The sequence below is a fragment of the Mesoplodon bidens genome (assembly GCF_964165515.1).
Source record: "Mesoplodon bidens genome assembly, chromosome: 1".
NCBI lineage: Eukaryota > Metazoa > Chordata > Mammalia > Artiodactyla > Ziphiidae > Mesoplodon > Mesoplodon bidens.
The window spans coordinates 226,610,899-226,631,500 of record NC_138176.1 but is presented as its reverse complement, the minus strand read 5'-3'; the positions used below and the strand labels follow the sequence as shown (position 1 = coordinate 226,631,500).

General features: G+C 44.7%; 1 protein-coding gene across 5 annotated transcripts in view; it reads left to right on the top strand.

Annotated features, from left to right (window-relative positions):
• GATB (glutamyl-tRNA amidotransferase subunit B) overlaps positions 1–20,602 on the top strand; it is an 80,938-nt gene that overhangs the window by 12,513 nt on the left and 47,823 nt on the right. For all 5 annotated transcript variants that reach the window (XR_014015216.1, XR_014015217.1, XR_014015218.1 and 2 more), the window contains exon 3: positions 18,978–19,091. Coding sequence is in view for 2 of the 5 variants with exons in the window: in XM_081226050.1 (XP_081082176.1) it covers positions 18,978–19,091 (114 nt within the window). In the remaining 3 variants the exon portion in view is untranslated. The remainder of the gene's footprint in view (positions 1–18,977; positions 19,092–20,602) is intronic.

Sequence of the window (20,602 nt, the reverse complement as noted above, 5' to 3'; positions counted from 1 at the left end):
CAAGGACAACACTCTTTGTTTTTATTAGCAGGCATTCAGCTTCGCTCCTTGCTTTGACCTAATAAGACCCCTTACTCTGATACAGAATCTCCCTTAATTTATTAAATCATTATTTGTCTGTAGAATTATAGACAGAATCTTAGGTTATTTGCTTCGAGTCAGTTATTTCCTATTTATCAATGTCATTCCAACTCTCTACTTGTAATATTTTGTATGTGAGATGCGAAATGGGAAGAAAAATAGGAAAGGAAATGTATTTGTTTGATAAAACGTCTTGAGATATACAAGTCTATTTGTTCATAATTTACAAATGTTTCCAGTAATGGCGAGATTTCAGCAAGGCATCAAGTCTGTTTGAAATTTATGCCTGTGCAGACCACACACACACACACACACACACACACACACACACACTCACTCTCTCCCTCTCTCTCTCTCTCTCTCTCTCTCTCTCTCTCTCTCTCTCTCTCACTCTCACTCTCACTCTCACTCTCAGTGCTTGCTCCCTCCTGGTGTTGATCCCTGTGTAGGAGAAAGCAAAGCGAAGAGAACGTTGTTGCTTTGCTGATGCCGGCTGGTGGGTGGCTCGTCGGTCTGTGGCCAGGAGGTACCTGCTGCTGCTGATCAGGCTGTGCCACATTCCATTAATGAGAAACTAGTACCTCTAACATGTTAATAAACAATACTGGTCGATTTCATTTCAAAAAAAAGATTAAAGAAACTAGTAATTCTGCTCTTGTTTTACTTGTTTGAAAGCGTTTATCTGTACATAACACGGAACTGCCTAGTAACTATGACTGCCTTTTGCTCCTAGAACTGGAGAAAGGGCAATAGAAGCTTTCTTCCCCATCCGTATGCAAGAATGTTCTCCTCTTTTCTCAGGATCAGCCTGTCTGAAAAAGCCTTGGGAGTTTTCCATGTCAGAGATATTTTAGATTGGCCCTGGCAGCTATGGCATGAAAAGTGGAACTGAGATATTACTTACCCATTTTACAAAACTTTTCTTTTATTCACAAGAGTGTTACTACTGTTAGCAAGCAGAAGGGGAATGAAGAGAGAGGAAAATCTGATGTGAATAAATCTAAAGTGATGCCTGCCCTCTGGGAACTAACAAACAATGCAGTTACCATGCTTTATGTTGGAGATTTCTTCTTGAATGTGTATGCAAATCGCTCTGAAAGGGATCCTGCCCCTTTAAGAAAAGATAGTGTGAATGCTTATGTAAAGTACTTTGAGATTAATTTATTTTTAAAATTTCTTACAGCAGATTTATTTAAAGCTGGGTAAATCTGCAATATTCTAGCTCTCTGAACATAGCAGATATTGGTAATAACTTTTGTTTTGAAGGACCTAATAGATTTAGAAATACTTCATAGTTCTAGAGAGCATTAGGCTGAAGCGCTCTTCTGAGCCTTAATTCTAAATGTAATTATAAACCTTTTTTAACTCAAGACTTCTAAACAAAATAGAAATTCGGGAAAAGTGTTTAAATGCATACATTTATAGTCAGATCTGCATTTGCCTCTCTGTCCATTCACACTTAAATGATGGTTAGTTATTTGACGAAGAAGACAAAATGTGACAGTTTTCTATTAAAAGGTTTTTCCGTTTCAGTGATTTGCTTTAATGTAACCTGTAGAACTTATAATTACATTGTGTTCTCAGACGCTAATCTTGCTGTTGTCTGAGCCACTGTTACACTTCTTCCTCATCCCTCTGTAGAGTGGGGTGTTCCAGGGGTTGCATTGTTCTGCCCCGTGACCCTTGCTTCTACAGAAGAGGTGTGTCCGCGAGCTCACACGCACACAAACGTGGAGAGGCTCCCTATGAGCTCTTAAACTCTCTGATGGTCCAGACTTGTCCTCTGACGTCATTAACTGGATATCCCCCGTGGACTCGGCTGACGCATGACCATCATGGACCTTCATGTCCAGTAGGCAGCATGACCTCCCCTCCCTTTGGGGAAGCATTTAACTCCTTCCTGCCTTGGATCTTTTTCCAGCGTCCGGTGGGTTCTTGAAAGCCTCCCTCTTCACGACCGTTCTTCCTTCCCCCACGCTTCTGCCATTCTCACATGCAGTATTCCCCACAGTGAAATCTAATACTAGTGCTTCTACATCGTATCAATATATATTTCGCAGTTGACTGACCATCCTTTATGTATGTTGTTTATGGGGATTTCTGTGTTTGATTATAAGGTTCTAAAAAGCAGCTCATAGATCATACTTGGGCCACTTGACAGTACCTTGCACAGAACGTGTATATATAACACCCATAATAAATATTTCTCTATATAATTGCAGATACTTATGAGCACATACATGAGTCCACTTGAAAGAATTTTCCAGGTATCTAAAACCCTTTTGATATGTTTTAGCTTCTTTATAGGAATCTTTCTAAAATGTATTTTCGACTTTTCTCCTTTTAAATAGGGTATGTTGAACATAAGCTAACCTTTTCTTGATTGCTCAAGGTTATCAGCAATATGTTGTTGTAATATAATGGTGCCTTCAGGGTCTACTGAGGTGTGTAAAATTATCTGATCCTACAGGAAATGGCTAAAGATAGCCTTTCTTTTTAGGTTTCATATTACAGTCTTTGTGATTGCAGTCATCTACCCGTCAACTCCTTCGTAAAGCTACTGTCAGTATATTTGATTCTAGGAACCACTTCTTGCTCATTTTTCACTTCTCAATTATTACTTCTGGTCTGCTCCAGCCCAGAAAGCCAGATGATTGCATTTCTTAATGTAAGTAAGAACAGGCTCTGGGTAGAGACCTGTCCTACAAAATAAAGTACACAAATGGTGTGAAGCTAGTTAGCTTCTCGACATTGTAAACAGTGTGAGAATAGAGTCGGAGGAGATTCTGGAAGTCATCCAGTTTAGTCCTTTTAACTTAGATGAGAGAACTGCTGTTGTGACTTGCCCGGCCGTCACTCAGTGACTTCATGTCCTAGTCAGATTAGAACTCATGTTTCTGACCTCAGTTTAATGCTCAGCCTCCAATCTCTGTTCTACCATAACTGTTGGAAGTCTGATTTATGTAACTGCTATTATTTTGCAGGTATGTGTATATTACAAAACATGGATACCATCAACTGGTGTATATGTGGTAATGTTAATAGATGTATGTCCACGTACTGTACACACACACAGGCACTGACTGTTCAGCATTGATGCTGATCATATGTGCTGTTTATTAGTGTCCAGTAGGTGAGAGATCTAAATCTGGCGGGGGGAGAGAAAAGAGGAAAAGAGTGCTGCTTCCAAAGAAGAATGGGTGAAAGGAGATCTGACCGAATAAGCTACCAGTTCAGTGCCCCGGACACTGGATTTCTCCAGACCCCCCACTAAGAGAGCAGCCCTGACTCTGGGCAGCTCCCAGCTATACATTTTACCGTGCAAATAGTAGCCATAACGAAATATTCTTTTAGAATCTTTTATCAATGTTTCATTCTGGGAACTTTTCTCTACATTTTCTTCCAGTTCACTAATTCTCTCTTTGTTATATATGCTCTACTATTTAACATACCCACTGAGTTGTTTGTTTTTTGTTTTTTCACTGAAAGTATCTTTTATTTATAGATATTCTGTTTTTCTCTTTCAAACCTCTCTTGTCTTTTTGAAAATATCTTGTTCCTTTTTCATGTATTCAGTTCTTCATTTCTTTGGTAACTTTAAATCTAAATATTTTATAGCCTGTGTTCAGAAATTCTATTACCTGAAGTTCTTGGGCTATCTTGTTCTGCTTTTTGATGTGTCTGCCGATTCTGGCAAATGGTAGATGATCTTCTTGTTGTATTTTGTATTTTGTATTATGAAGTCATGTTTGACAGGACTTTATTAGCAGGAATCTTCTGGCTGGGGTAAGAGCGAATCTCTCCAAAGAGCTTTTACTTGGGCTTTTGCCAGATACCCCAGGTCTAAGCCAGGCCATTTTTCATGTTTATCTCTTAGCTTGGGGGTTCTCAGACCACAGAGTTAGTAAATTTGAACCCCAGGTTCGCCTGAGAGCAGGTTGTGGCAATCAATTCTTAGGGCAGACTTTTTTGTTTTGTTTTAACCTAAGTCTGGGCTGAGACTTTACTACAATTGAAATTTTACAGGAGGGAACAGAGGGTGTGACCACGTAGCTGGGTCTGCAGCCCAGGCTGTGAATGTGAGCGACTTAGACTCCGAATGGGACAGGAAGGCATCTTTGTGTTTCTCTCAGGCTTCCTTTCCTCTGCCACCGAGATATCCTTCCTTTCTGATTGCAGCTGAGGCTGAGATCTGTACACCTCCCAGCTCATCCTATCCGTCCTCTTATCACAGACACAGATCAAGTGATTGAGCTCTTTCCAAATTCCCTCTGGTTGTGCAAGGATGCACACTCTCCCCCATTGCCTTTAAAGGTTATCACTTTCCAAAAGCAATTCAGCCTAAATGAATTATTCCCTTCACCTTTGTGTGGAAATGGTGATGCCATCTTGTTCCTCTCAAGGGACAACAAAAAGTAAGACAGTAGAATTAAGAGGGACAGCAGATTTTGGTGGAGGGAACCCACGAGGAAGCCGAGGGGTTGTTTTCCCATCCACCCCAGCCTCAGGGAACCTGAGGGACCTTGTCTGGCCTTCTCCCCAGGTGATTCTCTGACGCGGCCACATGCTCCTTTCTGGGAAAGGAACGTCTCCAGGCAGCACACTCATCTCCCCAGAGATTCATTCCTGAGCAAGAAACCTTCAGTATTGGGCTTAGGGCTTTTCTCCCATTTCCACATCCCATTAGGCAGGTTTATTTTCCCCTCAGAATATGCCCTTGGATGAGACATGGAGTACAATAACACCAAGCCCTTGTTAGAGAAGATAGCGCTCTACTTAGAACTCCTAAGTGTTTAAAACGAATTTAGTACACCATTGCACCCACAAGTCTGTAATGCTAGAAAACGAGGTGGGAATGTGTAGAAAATAAACTGAAAACACATTACCAAAGGTGCCCAGGAGTACGAAAACTTAGAGGTCTTCTGTTGATATAAATATACAGTAGTTTAAAAAATTACCTAACACTGTTCTGTGACATAGTTTTTGTCTCTGCCGTTCAAGCAGCTCATACTGGCTTTGTTCTGGTGATTTACGTTAGAAGCCTATAATAAAAATGCAGCCTGAAATCATGCAGCTGGGTACCATTCATTTTTCTTCCACGGACAGTTCCAGAGCTTAAAAAATTGCAGCAGACCTGTAAAAGCTCTGCACCCACAGGACATGCCTCCTCAGCCATGGCAGCTGGCTCTCTCTGGTTTCTTCTACTCTATGGAGTCATTGGTGAGGCTGTCGGGGTTTCTGGATTGGTTTAATGCGTACTAGAAAAGAGTTTCCAGGAAGGTATTGTGCGGTTTTAGGGCATCAGTAAAAATAATACTCCCTTCCCCTCTTGAGTCAGAACCAATTGAGAAATCAGCATAGAATTAAGACAAATGGAAGGGCCTCCCTGGTGGCGCAGTGGTTGAGAGTCCGCCTGCCGATGCAGGGGATACGGGTTCGTGCCCCGGTCTGGGAGGATCCCATATGCCGCGGAGTGGCTGGGCCTGTGAGCCATGGCCGCTGAGCCTGCGCATCCGGAGCCTGTGCTCTGCAATGGGAGAGGCCACAACAGTGAGAGGCCCGCGTACCGCAAAAAAAAAAAAAAAAAAAAAAGACAAATGGAGATGAACCTGCCAGCTTCATTACTGATAACAGCTTGATTGAAAAATGTAACATGGGGCTTCCCTGGTGGCGCAGTGGTTGAGAGTCCGCCTGCCGATGCAGGGGACACGGGTTCGTGCCCCGGTCTGGGAAGATCCCACATGCCGCGGAGCGGCTGGGCCCGTGAGCCATGGCCGCTGAGCCTGTGCGTCCGGAGCCTGTGCTCTGCAATGGGAGAGGCCACAACAGTGAGAGGCCCGCGTACCGCAAAAAAAAAAAGTAACATGATATATCCAAATGGCTTCTAGTACTTTCTGCCTCAGTTGAACTCAGCTCCCCCAAAACCGTAGGCGTTTCACTTGCAGAAAGCTTATCACATGGCCAGAGTAAACCAGAATATACCATCTCGGTGGGCATGCTGATCAGAAAGAGCTGAGACGGGCTGTGTTCTGGTGATTTCTACTAGAGCCTGTAATAAAAATGCTGGGCCATAAGGAGCCAACCACTTGTGCTCGATTCCTTTTCCCAAAGTCACTCGTCAGAAAAGTCACTCCTCTTTGAGGACAGAAGAATACGGAATAGAGAGCAGAATCCAGCCACATGGAAACATGGGGGCGGGAGAATGGAGGGTGCTCAGTTCTGCCTTCGTTAGCCCGAGCCAGTTTTACTGTGTCTGCCTTGCATCTGGGAGTAGGTGTGAGATACTCTTTTGGGGTGGGTTCTGTGGAATTCTTTCTCTACACCACAGGTATAAACACCTGTCTTCTGAGGCCATTGGGATAGACCTTTCTTACTTGACCATTTCCAGATGTATTTTCAGCTTCATATTTAGTTTGGGGGAAGAAGTTGGCTATTCTCTACACTGCAGCATCTTGCGGAATTTTTCTCCTTAGCTCTTTTAAAAACCTTGGCCAAGTTAAGAAGTCATTTGCCATTGGCATCCCAAATATGACAAGCATAGGCTTGGTGATTCTGGCATAGTTAGTGTAGTCAGGCTGGGCTCCTCTAAAGAGCGTTTTGTTACTCATGGCAGAGGGTTCTTGCTAGCGAGCCTTCATGTTTCCCAGCCTTCCACCACTGGTTGCATCCTTATAATAAAGCCTGGGTGCTGGGGCAGAGAGGATAAGTGGGAATCAGAAAACGTTAGTGTTCCCAGGAGCCTTAAAAGTACTCTATTCCAAATTTTGATGCATGAATCTCTTTTCTCAAGTATAAAAGCGGGAAGCATAGTCAATCAAGAGTCTTTGTCATGCTCTGCAGCTTTCTTAGGAGATGCAGACAGGCAGTAATATGTGATTGTCGACAGCGTCTTGAATTTTCCGTGATGCTTGCCAACTCATAGACCACCCAAGTGAGCAAGGTTGGGGCTCCAACCCCAGTTGGTAGGAGAAGAAATTGAGGGCCTTCTGGACTTATGCAAGGTCACAAGGTCAGGAACCCAGTTAAAAATAGAAGTGAGACTTGCCTGGTTCCCATTCTTAGCATAAAGCACCAGACTGCATTCCCTTCTGCAGAATTTGCTAATTGTTCATTTCTGACAACACAACAGGGAATTTTTCCTTTATAGCTGGTTGTAAACATTTAAGATGCCTGTCATCACTCATAACCTTTGTTTACTTATCACAGCTAGCTAGCTCTCTTATTTACGTATTTCTTGTTCTTTTCCATTTTTACTTCTATGCAGAGAAGTTAATGTATATGAAAGCACTTCATAACTCTCAAGTGGTATGTAAATGTTACTTGTTATTATTATGGAACTCATATTCTTAACTTTGCACCATTAAAATATTATTAATACAGATAGTACTTCTATTTTATAGTGGCCAGTAGGTTTCAGCACTTAAAATGGCACAGCTCACAACAGCATGAATGACAATTAATATGAAGTTCTTCATCACAGATGTATTTCAGAGAAGCACAAATTGAGAAAGTGCCTGTGTGTTTACATAGTGAGGCAACAGAATGGAAGCATTAACAGAAAATAAGATACCTATACAAATTTGGGAGACGCTAAAAGTACTTTTCAACTAGAAAAGATATAACTGGGGAAAATTATTTTCCTACCAGGTAAAAGAGCACGTCTTCCCTTCATATTCTTGTTTATATATATGTTGTCTATACTTATATATAGATGGTACAGAATTCCCCATTAACAGATTTTTCACATGTAAAATGAAATACTTAATAGTCCTATGAGTGTTGCACTATATACTTCATTATCTACACAAGGAACTTAATGTGTTGACAGCATAGGAAAGTTTAAACAGATTATAGTAAGGAGAATATTTTCTTTTCTACAACCGATTTTCAGCAATGCTGAATGGGAGCTTCCAGTACACATGTATGGTTTACAAGTTAGCATCCGTTTAAATAACTCCGGCCTCCTCTAGGCTCTCCTCCTGACTTTAAGGCATGTAACATCTCCCCGTCCTCTTAGGTAGGAGAATTATCTACTCCTTTCTTCCTCCCCCAGACTTTTTATTTCGAAAGAATTCAAACTTACAGAAAAGGTGAAAGAATAGTACGTTGAACGTCCATTCTGCACCTAGATTTTTTTTTCCCCTTTGGATTAGCCATTTGAGAGTAAGTTGCAGACATCATGGCCCTTCACCCCCAAATATTTCAGCATCTGTCTCCTAGGAACAAAAACATGCTCTTACTGATGGCTGTATAATTATCACCCTCAAAAAAGCTTAACCTGGTTACAGTACTGTTATCCAAGACACAGTTCATGGTTATCTTAGTATTAGCCTTTAGTTACTTCTTCCCAACCCAGGATCCAGTCAGAGATCACACACCACATTTAGTTGTCATGACTCTTTAGTCTCATTTTTTCCTTTTCTTTGTCCTTTCCCTTTCTTTCTCTCTCTCCCCAATCTCTTCCTCCTGCTTTCCCTTTTTTTCCTTTCAGGACATTGACATCTGTTTAGAGTCCAGGCCAGTTCTTTTAATACCTACTCTTGAAGCAAACATAGCTAAGGAAATAGGGGGTTTGCCTTATGAAGGTTTGTCTTTTTTTTTTTTTTTTCCTTTTAGCCTCCATGATTTCATGGCTTGCCGTGAAGCCTCTAAGGAGATGCCGTATACCTACTGGATGCATAAAATACAGGATGGTTTTTTCTTCCTGAAAACTTGTGTCCTGATAGACTCTTCCAAAGGCCCACTCCTCAGGGCATTCCTGGGACTGAGGAACAGAGCCAGTGCACTTTCAATAGGATGGCAGGTGTCTCTGGGGATTGCTTTTGATATTCACAGGCCTTGTTCCCTATCCAACTTCCCTGTCCATACCAGTAGTGAATACCTAGCTAGCTTTTCTTACAGTTCAGTTGGTTCAAGCCAGTTGCTTTGTTTCTCAGCAATAGTCAAAGCTTTCAACTAAGTACTAACCTTTTATGTAAAGATAAAAGTAGATCTCTTTCTGGGTCATTAGAGCTTTTCACTCATGAAATTAATGTTTCTTATCACTATCACTGATTACTCCTTTTTTTTTTTTTTTTTTTTTTTGCGGTACACAGGCCTCTCACTGGCCTCTCCCGTTGCAGAGCACAGGCTCCGGACGCGCAGGCTCAGCAGCCATGGCTCACGGGCCTAGCTGCTCCGTGGCATGTGGGATCTTCCCAGACCAGGGCACGAACCCGTGTCCCCTGCATTGGCAGGCGGACTCTCAACCACTGCGCCACCAGGGAAGCCCACTGATCAGTCTTAATATGAAAAAGTTTGTCATTCCATTGAATCTCTAGGTCTTGGGAGTAAATTTTAGGGTACGTTAGAAAAGATGTGGCCATTTCAGTGTGGGGGCAATGATCTAAAATGAATGGATTTGTATGCTTTAGCCTTTTTAATAGTAATATACTCTTCTTAAAAGCTATAAACAAGAGAAAGACATATTCAGAGTTAAAGTTGGGGGAAATCTTTCTCCATTAAAGATCCTGACCCGATCCCAAAGTTTTATTCAAAAAGGACAGTTATTGGGACTTCCCTGGTGGCGCAGTGGTTATGAATCCACCTGCCAGTGCAGGAGACACGGGTTCAAGCCCTGGTCTGGGAAGATCCCACATGCCGTGGAGCAGCTAAGCCCGTGTGCCACAACTACTGAGCCTGCGCTCTAGAGCCCATGAGCCACAACTACGGAGCCCACGAGGCACAACTACTGAAGCCTGTGTGCCTAGAGCCTGTGCTCCGCAACAAGAGAAGCCACTGCAATGAGAAGCCCGCGCACCACGATGAAGAGTAGCCCCCGCTCGCCGCAACTAGAGAAAGCCCGTTCGCAGCAACAAAGACCCAACACAGCCAAAAATAAATAAATAAATAAAAAATTTTTAAAAGGGACAGTTATTTTTTTCCCTGAACAAACTCTATTTTTTTTTATTGAAGTGTAGTTGATTTACAATGTTGTGTTAATTTCTGCCATACAACAAAGTGATTCAGTTATACATACACTCTTTTTTAATATTCTTTTCCATTATGGTTTATCATAGGATCTCGAGTATAGACCTCTGTGCTATACAGTAGGACCTTGTTTATTATATCCATTCTGTATATACTAGTTTGCATCTGCTAACCCTAAACTACCACTCCATCCCTCCCCCACCCCCTTCCCCCTTGGCAACCACAAGTCTGTTCTCTATGTCCGTGGGCCTGTTTCTGCTTTGTAGATAGGTTCATTTGTGTCGTATTTTAGATTCCACGTATAAGTGATATCATATGGCATTTGTCTTTGTCTTTCTCTTTCTGCCTTAGTTCGCTTAGTATGATAATCTTTAGGTCCATCCATGTTGCTGCAGGACAGTGATTTTTTTTAAAACGTGATTCCCATGTCTCCTTCATGCCTTCCTACATCTCTTCTCTGCAGACTCTCTTTGAATTTCAGAAGTAGCTGGGATCTTAGAAGACAGGAAGTCACAGATATGTGGTGGGCAACAATGAGATGGCAGTAAAAATGGACTCAGTTATCTGGTGTTAACTGTTCAGCTTGTCAGAAGGTAGTTTCTCTCACTTAAGAAGGGGAACTTTTTCCAGCCACAGGCAAGCATACAGTTTATCCAAGAAAATTTTGCTTCACGATAAAACAGAGACAATGAAATCATATAAGGTTCCTGAGACGTTAAGAAATATGGTCTCTATTCCTCTGCAGATAACAAACTAATTATCACAAAAGGCGTTGGTTATCATTTAAGCGGGAAGTATGATGTTGACATAACACATAATTTCAGCATCTGTTGTGCCTTACTTTGGATTGTAAATCCAGACTAATGGGTCTGTGGAACTGTTTTGACCCTTTCTTATTAGATTCCCTTGCCTCTTAGAAAAGCTTGCATATGAAAGATTCAGTTGATTTGGGCGTTTTGCATTTAATAACACTTCCATTCTGAAACTAGTATAATGTCTACCATATGTCGAGTAATTTTATTGAATTCACCAAACAATCCTGCAAGATAGTTATTTTTTTCCCCCTCGCAGATAAGAAAACTGAGGCTGAGAGAGGTTACGTGATTTGTGCAGGGTCACACAGCTGATGAGTAGAGAGAAGACTGAGCCTCAGGTCTTTCCGACTCAGTCTCGACCCAGTTTGTCTTCTCGAGATCAGGATAACTGCCATGCTAGTAACTGCCCGAGTGCTCTGGGAGCAAGGAACGGAGACCAGCCAACCTGCACTCCCAGTCTTGCTTTTCACTGGCCACCAACCATTCTCAAACCTTCCTCTCTAACCTGGCTCACTGGCCAGGTCTGAGGCTTCACAAGTGAACACTGTAGTAGTTGTCTTGGCCTCCGACCCCAAAGTGAAGTCCGAACAAACCAGGCTGTGTCACATGAGAGCTCTTTTTCCCTGGGCTAGAGGGAGGCCTGGATCTTTCCCTTCTCTCTCCTACAAGCCCAGAGGTGAATGTCAGGTCCTAGTATCCCAATGGTCCATGGAAAAGCAAGAGGGATTGCTCCAGTGTCAAAGGCCAAGATGGTCCAGGCTGCCCTCTCCAGCCCTTCCTTGTGGGGGGAGTGTGGGTACCAGCCCTAGGCCACCTGACCTTGCCAGGGAGGCGGGGGCAGGAGGAGAATGGAATCCCAAGTGAGGAGAGTGGGCCTTCTGGCACTTTGGACCAAGGAAATATCCTTGCCCTTGATCCTGACCCGTCCTGGGTAGCGGAATTGGTACAAGAGGGCTGAGAACAGAGAGGATCGTGGAGCTGAGGGACCCCTGAAACTGCCAGACCACACCCCTCCTCTTTGAACAAGAATTGTTTCCTGTGGTGGATATTTGATGTTTTTTTCCCTTTTGTGAAAGAGGGATTTAAACAAAAGAAAAATTGTTGCATTCACGTTCTCCTTTTCCGGAGGCAACGGAGGCAACGCCCATGTTTAGGTGTAAAGAACATATATATTTATGTGGGCATATCTAGATAAATATTTAGTATCTGCAGAAACCTGGTAACTTTTGATGGTAGAAGTCCACTTTTTAAAAAAATTGTCTTAGCTGAGCAGTTTTAGCAAGCTTAGTCATCAGTGCTCAAAGTGTTTGTATTTGTATCGAGTGTTGATAAAAGAGCTCAGGGATGAGAAGGAATGTGGTGGGGGGAGCCGATGGGATGGGGAACAACTTTCTTTACCATAATGAAAATTTATCTGTGTGGGAACTTTCGCTTTGAATATGAATCAGAGGGAGTTTGTGCTTTGAGACAAATTTATGGTTAGCAGTAAAATAAAAGCACGTTTTAGTGCCTTATTTTTACTTAATAAATCTTAATTACTTTCTCTCCATAAATTAAAGCATTTACCATGCTATATCTTAATCATCAGGTTTGTCACGTATAGCATTAATTTCATAGAGTAATTGCCACTTGGGATTTTTGTAAAACATTCCCTTAGAGTCTTTGTTTGAATGCTCCAGAGGAGTTGCTAACTGGATTTTCAGTGAGTTACACTAGTCTTATCATGTTGCCTCAATTTTTTAAGGAGGTACTGGTACCCATTGGACTAACTTTGGGTATCATGTCACTGTTGGGTCTCCAGTTGAGGGTAAAGGAGGAAGGGGAGAGAAATGGTGTGAACTGCAGACTCTTTTGAAGACTATGCAGTTTTACTCCTTTGAAGTATATCACAAAATATTTCCTGGCATAGGTCCCCAAGACTGACTTCTGTGAATTGATTTCTTTGTAATTTGTAGAGTTTCACATAAATGTGCTAAAATCCTAGGGAATGTTTTGTTGACTAAATAAGTTATGGAGTCTTCTTCATTCCGTGAACTTACTTAGCAAATTGCTTCCTAATAGTCAGTGTCACCTTAGAGTTCGGTCCAACCCAAATTGAATTATCACAAATCCTCCTTATAAATTAGTAACATTTCATAATTCTTGGATCCCAGTATGTGAAAAAGGAGTCCACAAGATTTTCATTTGTATGATGATTGGATAGACTTGAGAGTGGCGTCGTTTGATCAATTAGATATTTAACAAAAGAAAGAGTCATAGAAGTGAATATAAAAATGGATGGGATTTGCTGTGTGGTCGTGGCCTGCGTTCCTCAGTTCCTCGCCTCACCATTCGCCCGCTCTTTTGAGTATCACTGCGGGGGGGGGCTGGGGGGCATGTGCCCCCGCAGGCTGATGTTCCTAGTGTCCCCTCAACCCACCCCCACCAGCTGGCTTCTGACTGGTTGGGCAGGAGGCTCTGATGAAAGACTGGAGCTGGGAGGAAAGAAGCAGCAGGGAATTTCTGCTTCCCTCTTCCTCTGTCAGCATCTCAGGTAGTGGAGAGGTCATGTCTACTGTCTCTGCTTCTCCCCACCCAGCCCCTCCATCCCTGGGGTATGAGTGTCTTCCTGCTGCTGAGAAGCTTCTAAGTTGCCTTTTTGACATCCCGGCTCGTCTGTCATCTGTGTAATAAGGTCTCTGCATGAAATCTGTTCTATTTTACATGCTAAGAGTGGTTGCTTTTTCCTGACACATATTTTATAGAACAGTTTTGCTTTTATTTCATAGCTTACGGAGTTTGGGATGTTGATAAAGGGAATGCTGAATTATTCATTACCTCAGTTAATGTTTAATCAGCTGGTTTGCATTTGGTAATGGCTCAAAGAAGATAAAATGACTTGACTGCCCTCAGGGAGCTCAGTCTGCCTGGGGAGCCAGTGCTTTTCCAGAGCCCACGGGAGCTGAGAAGGAGGGATACCCTACACTGAGGTACTGGTGGGTCAACCGGGAGTCTTGCCAGGTGCTAAGATCTTGCTCAAGTGGATGAGGTGGAAGGGCGTTCCCAGCAGAAGCAGCAGTTTGTACGAAAGCATGTCACGTGCCGAGCTGCATAAGCATCTGTTGGGTTAGGGGTAGTGGAGGGAGAGGAAGCCAGCAAGGTGATGATGGGCCGAGTCACAGAAAGCACTGAAGACTCCACCAAGCACTTGAGTTTATCCTTTCTGTGGTGGGGAGAAAGGAAGAAGGATTTTAAGCAGGGGAATTACATGAACAGATTTATCCTTTAGAAAGATCACTCTTGAATGGGTGTGGAGGAGAGATTATAGGGCTGAGGGTGGAGGTAGAGAAACCTGGCCAGGTGGCAGGTGCAGAAGTCTTGATTGGAGGGGGGATTGTTTGAATGGAGGCCTGAATTAGATCAGAGGATTTGGGAGGAGGGGAAAAAATCAAGACAGACTGAGAAAGTAGAATGTGAATTACTTGATTATTTATTTATTTATCTTGTATGTGTTGGGAGTTGTTAAATGATCAAACGATTGTTGTGCTCAGAGATCAGGAAATGTTCCTTTGGTTAGGCTAAGTAAGTCTTAAAACTCGAAGACTGCTTCTCATATTGGGGTCACAACATGTCCTTGGAGGTCTCATGATGTTTCTGGGCTGTTTATGCTGCCTTATGCGCTGGATGTATTTTAGGTTCCACACAAGTTACGGTTTCAAGACTGCTTATTTTTCAAACAAGCCGAACAAGTGATGATTCTTTTTAAAAACCATTCACAACCCCCCCCCCCCACCCTGTATCCTTTTTCTGGCCGTGATCTGCCCGGTCTCTCTGCTGGTCATGACATTTATTGGCTGTCTCATCTCCTGCCTCCGCCTCTCATACCTTTCTTAACTTCCGATTAAGGAATTAGCTCTTCACTTATTCAATAAATCGTTTCACAGGTACTTGTGTCTAAAGGTTTCAGAAGTCGAGCGATACAGCATCCCCTGCTGATTGAGAAAATCTGTAGACCCACTCACTCTCCAGCTCCCACATGCCAGAGCCTGTGTACAGAATGTTCTACAAAGTTCAAAGAACATGAGGCTCACCCTCTAAGAGCTTGACATCTGAAAACAAGACTGTGCAGGTAGAAACTGGCAGGAAGAAAATACTGGAAACAATATCTGCCTTACACTCTACGGAAGGGTTTGGTCTGAGCCGCTGCTGCAGAGTTATGGCCTGAAGTTAGGGTCTTGAGAGCTAACACTAATGCACTTCATTCTTTGAAGACTTACGATGAGTGTAGCCCAGGGCCTGGGTCCTGGGGGTCTGGTGTCCTGGCTCTGCCACTTACTGTGTGTGTCGCCTTGGGCCAAGTTCCTTAATCTCTTGTGTTTCCCTTCATTATGTGTAAGGTGAGGGTTATGAGAGTATCTTCCCTAGGACCACGGAGGGGATTAAATGGCACGTGCGTGTGGTGTGCAGACCACACCTCCTGACACAAGCTGAGTGCAGTCAGCACTTGCTGTTGACGGTTCCCGAATCCAGAGTGAGGTGTCCTAAGGCTCAGCTGAGAGAGATGTGCTTTGTGAGTTCCAAGGAGCATTGCTTTCCTTCCATGCGAAAGCTGCTGGGGTTAGCCGTGAGCTCCTTTGTAGTCACTTTATGTTAATTGCAAAGAAAATTCTGTAACAGGCTTCTTCAGGACAAGTTAGTCTTTGGAGTTTTTGAGTTACCTCTTTGATCATATCATACGTGATCGGTCATCACTTCAGGGCACTTCCAGAAATAAGTCTGAAGGCCAGCAGGAGGCAGGTAACACCTTGGAGGAGAGTGAGGCATCACTGCCTCTGTGAGACCCTCCCTGGATACCTGTCACCTCCCTCCTCATTTGAGTTCAGCACACATTGAGCACCACTGCCTTTCAGTTCTGTATGAGGCTCCTGGGGTTCAAGGCTGAACAGACAATTCCCGTTCTCATGAAACTTAGTTTAGTGGAAATATATGTAAACACATCTAATCCACTGTGATACAAGCACAAATGGAAGCGTGTAGAAGGTCAGAGAGGTACATTGGAAGAAGCGTAAGGAAAGTTGCACAGACTTGGTGACATCTCAGTAGACCGTGAATAAGAATAGGGCAAGTCAGCAATCAGCATGGTTTGTACAGGAGAACTGGACCGTGGGGTGGGGTTGGGTGCGGGGATATGTGATAGGAGATAAAATTGAAAATGGAGGCTGGAGCTAGACCGTGTAAAAGCTTGGCCTTTATCATGTGGACATGGGGGCCGCTGAATGATTTTAGGCAACAGAATGCCATAAGGTGTGCATTTTTAGCAGGATCATCCTCACGTGGAAGATGAACTTGCAAAGGATGTAGGATGTGCCGGCAGGTTCATGTCCTCAGTGCACATTCCTTGAGGCCAGCAGCGGAGTCGTGTCCCTCTGCATTCCTAAAGCCTAGTATTGTGTAGACACTGAAGACATGTTTTGGAATAAAGACAACAGCCCCAGGTGAAGTTTCCAATTCTGCTGCATCCTCTCCTCAGGACATGCTGACCTGGACCTCCATCTGTCACAAGCAGCTTGACTAGGATCGCAATAAATTCTTTCTTCTTGGCATTCTTTTAACTGGCGCTCTCTATTTACTAGCCCTTCTGTGCAACTGTAGTGTGGTGATGATTGATGCTTATATTCTGACCCTGAAGTGCTCCAAGCCTTCTAAATCATCCAGAAACGATGAAAGTATATTCAATATTGCTGTAATGTTTGTGTGTTATACTGAATTCTTATTCTTTGGAAATGGATGGTTTATCAAGTGCTCGTGTACTCATGTGCACGCAGGGACAGTGAGAGTCTGTGATCACCCACGAGTCCTCACTCCCACACAGCACCAGGAGAGGGGTGTTTATTAGCCATGCACACTCAGAAATTAGCAAGCAAAACAGACCTGGGCTCTCTTCATGCCTAGAAGGAAGCAGGTTGGCCCCAAAGGGGCAGACTGGGCAGAGATGAGAGAGGAAGCAGTGGTTAGAAAACAGTGGGAGTGATAAAGCAAGAACTGGACAGACAGCCAGTCGGGCAGTTTCCAAGCACACCCATGCCGCGGCCCAGCCCCGGAGGAGTGGGGTTCGGGGCCGGGACCCCAGCTCAGGTTCTCGTGTGCCTTGACCCGGGTCAGATTTTCAGGCTTGGATTTGGCAGGATCTTCCACCAGCTCTGTCTGTATTGCAGTAACAACTGTTCAGTAAAATGCCAAACATTAGCAAGTGAAAACATCAATAATTAGAGCATCCTGTTCACGCCGCACACACATCTTATCGTGAAAACCATTATAACTGCAGAGCTGACAATATTATTTGGCCCAGAATGAAGAGCTCCGAATGGAAGCTGTGAGATGGCTCCATTTTGTAACCCGGTTTCCAGAACCAGGCACGCGATGATGTTATTAGAAGGGAGGTTTGCTGTTGGCTTTTTCTTTTGGTGGTTGTATGTTGCAGTGAGTAGAGACACCTCTTACATTTTCTTGTACAGATTTGTTTTTAAAATCTGCGTGTTTGGGCTTCCCTGGTGGCGCGGTGGTTGGGAGTCTGCCTTCCGATGCAGGGGACACGGGTTCGTGCCCCGGTCCGGGAGGATCCCATGTGCCGCGGAGCGGCTGGGCCCGTGAGCCATGGCCGCTGGGCCTGCGCGTCCGGAGCCTGTGCTCTGCAACGGGAGAGGCCACGACAGTGAGAGAGAGGCCCGCGTACCGCAAAAAAAAAAAAAATCTGCGTGTTTGATCAACAAGTCCTGCCTGTGTCTGGGTGCCTGGTCCCCGCACCACAGGGATTCTATTCTGTTTGTCACCCTCTGGGCGAGGGCACTTGCGGACTCTCGAGCTGTCTTTAACATTTTCTGCTCTGAGATTCCAGTGAGTCTCTTGGTCTCTCTGGGTCTTAGTTTTTTCTTTTTCTGACATATTGGAATAATACAAATTCCCTCTTTATAGGGTTGCTGTGGGGCTGAAATAAAACGGCGGATGTAAAAAAGCTTAACTGGAAAGTCCTACGTAGATAATAACATAGTAAATACACTAAAGAACATCATAAATAGTCTAATAAAAAATAGAAATATGTTTCATCAGCAAGCATAATGTCCTCAAAACTTTCCCCAAAGCAGTGTGGGGAAAATTAACCATTTATTGAATTCCTGCTGTGCAGTAGATTCGCCAGCTGTGACTTTGTCCCCTCTGCAAGGTAGACATTGAACCCCTCTCTCAGAGGTGAGGAAACTGAGGCTTCCAGCCCCACAGCTGTACAGCTACACAGCGGAAGTGGGGTCTGGACCTGACTCCAGAGCTGAATGCTCTTTCTCCTCATCTCTAGTTGTCTACCTCATTCCAGCCAGCTACCCACCCCCTCAAAGTGCTAAGAGCTGTTTACGTCCCTTGGGGCCAGAAAGTTGGCTAGCCCTTTCTTGGTCTTTTGCTCCTGAAAGCGGGACAGGGTGGGATCCAGAAGGAGCTCAGGAGCCCCAGGAGCCCTGGAGGGACCAGCAGCTTGGGGAGGTGAGCGGGGGGCATGCTCAGCCTCCATTTCTAGGGAGTCGGCCAGGCCTGGACCGAGAGTAGGAGGCAGGAGTGCGGCATTTCCCAGCCCTTGAGGAGACGGCTGCAGTCCTGTCGTTTCCAGAAGTTCGTCCTTTCTGTGTCACAGTGTCTCCCAGCCTCCCCGAGGTTGTTTGGAGAGCTGCTTCTCAAATCCTCCTCTCAGGAATCCGTGCCTCCTGTGTGTTCTGAGCGGCTCCTTGTTCTTCCAGCAGAGGCAGTGACATTAAGTTTATTTCCTGTAGTAACCACTCTGCTGAGCTTTTCTGGGACCTTGCCTGTTAACTTTGATGTCGTGTCAGGTATGGGTAGGGGGGAAGGACCCCCGATGTGGCAGTTACTAGGTGCCCGGTGGGACCCACCACCGCACGCATCTTTTTTTTATATAAACTTTCCCCAACTCCAGATACACTGAGTCGGCTTGCAAGCCGAGCCGCCCACACAGAACCAGAGCTGATGCGCATCGAAGGGCCGGATGGCCAGATTCGGGGGGGATGTCCGCAGGCAGAGGAGCGTCTGTTCAGAAGGCGGGTCTGAGAGGAGCCGCGTGTTCTGTGCCCCCAGGTCCTCAACAGGCGGTGTGTGGAAGCGGCCGTGATGACCGGCCTGGCCCTGGACTGCTACATCAACAGGAGGTCCTTGTTTGACCGGAAGCACTACTTCTACGCAGACCTCCCCGTGAGTATGCTCTGCCCTCCGTCCATCCATCCGTCTGTCCACCCACCCAGAGCGGGGGCTCAGCCGCCGGAGGGGGCTGAGCGCATCTTCAGCCAGAGCTCCGTCCATCCCGACGGGAGGCCCTGCCCGGCCTGAGGAAGCCAGTGCCCCCCGACGTTTACTAGATTGGACGCCAGGGTCCTGATCGCCGGCTCTGGCGGAGCCTCGTGCTCTGGCGGCTCGCTCGCTCGCTCCTGACTGACTGCGGAGGGGAAGCGGCCCGCGCGCTCAGGCTCAGCCCAGCTGTGGGGTTTGGTGCTCATTGCCGTTAGGACAGAAGCTACTTCCGTGGCTGATGCAGCAGTCAGTGCATCCTGTGGCTCCGGAGACAGAGTGAGAGCGTCCCTCTGTTAAGTTGGAGGTCCCAGTAAGAGGACCGGCTCCTCCGCAGACGTTCATGTCGTCCCCAAGTACTGAGTAAGTGGGCGAGAGCAAGCAGAAGCGTGAGCCAGAAGCCTGGACGAACGGCAGTAATTGGTCGAGCAGTAAACCCAATATTAACCCGCTTTTTCCTTAAAATTAGAAAGGTTTTTTCTTTAAGAGGAAAGCCAGTGTGAACTAGAGCCAATTTTTCATAATACTGAACTGAACCAAAACTGTAATGTCAAGTGTGTTGCCCCAAATAATGTTTGATTTGCTCTGAGCCTCTGATAGTAAGTGTGGCCCTTCTTGAGGTTTACAAAATCAGTAGTGATAATATTGCTTCACGTTATTCTCTCTGAACTGAAGGCGGCGGGGGGTGGGGTGGTGGTGGTGGTGGTGAGCTGTTTTCAGCAGGTGAGGGCAGGAGTAGAATTAAATAAAAAATACAGCTGGAACCTGAATTCTCCAATTGCTGCTGCTTTTTCCCTCTGGCTGCCAGCCTTGTAGTAAATTCTACTGCTTGGTAGGGTGGAGAGAATTAAACTGCATTTTTTTCATCTTTTAAGAGTGATACTGAGTTTGGTTCAGGTGGGAGACTTAGCAATATGTGACTAAAATGAGATGTTTTATTAACTCTGGCTTTCTGGGTTTTCTGGCCCAGGTAGCTCAGATCATCTGGAGGTCGTGTTGCCAAATATTACATGAGACAGACACACTTATTCTAAAAAAAGATTCGTTTTTATCTAAATAAACAACATATTCAAATTATTCCAGTTTCACCAAGCATCTGTATTTTATTTGGCAGCCCTACCCAGAGTTTAATTTTCACAGATTGAGACTTCCTGTCTCAGCCCAGAGAGCAAATTGACCTAATGCAGTGATTCTCAAAGTGTGTTCTCTAGGCCACTAGCATCAGCATCTCCTAGGAATGTGTCAGACATATAAATTCCCAGGCGCCACCCCAGACGTGCAGTCAGAAACACTTCAGATGCAGCCAAAAGATCTTTGTTTTGACCACTCTACCGGATGATTCCAGTGCAGCTAAAGTTTGAACAATGCTGGCCAGGTAACTAGGGGCACAGACTCTGAGTCAGACCATCTGAGTTCAG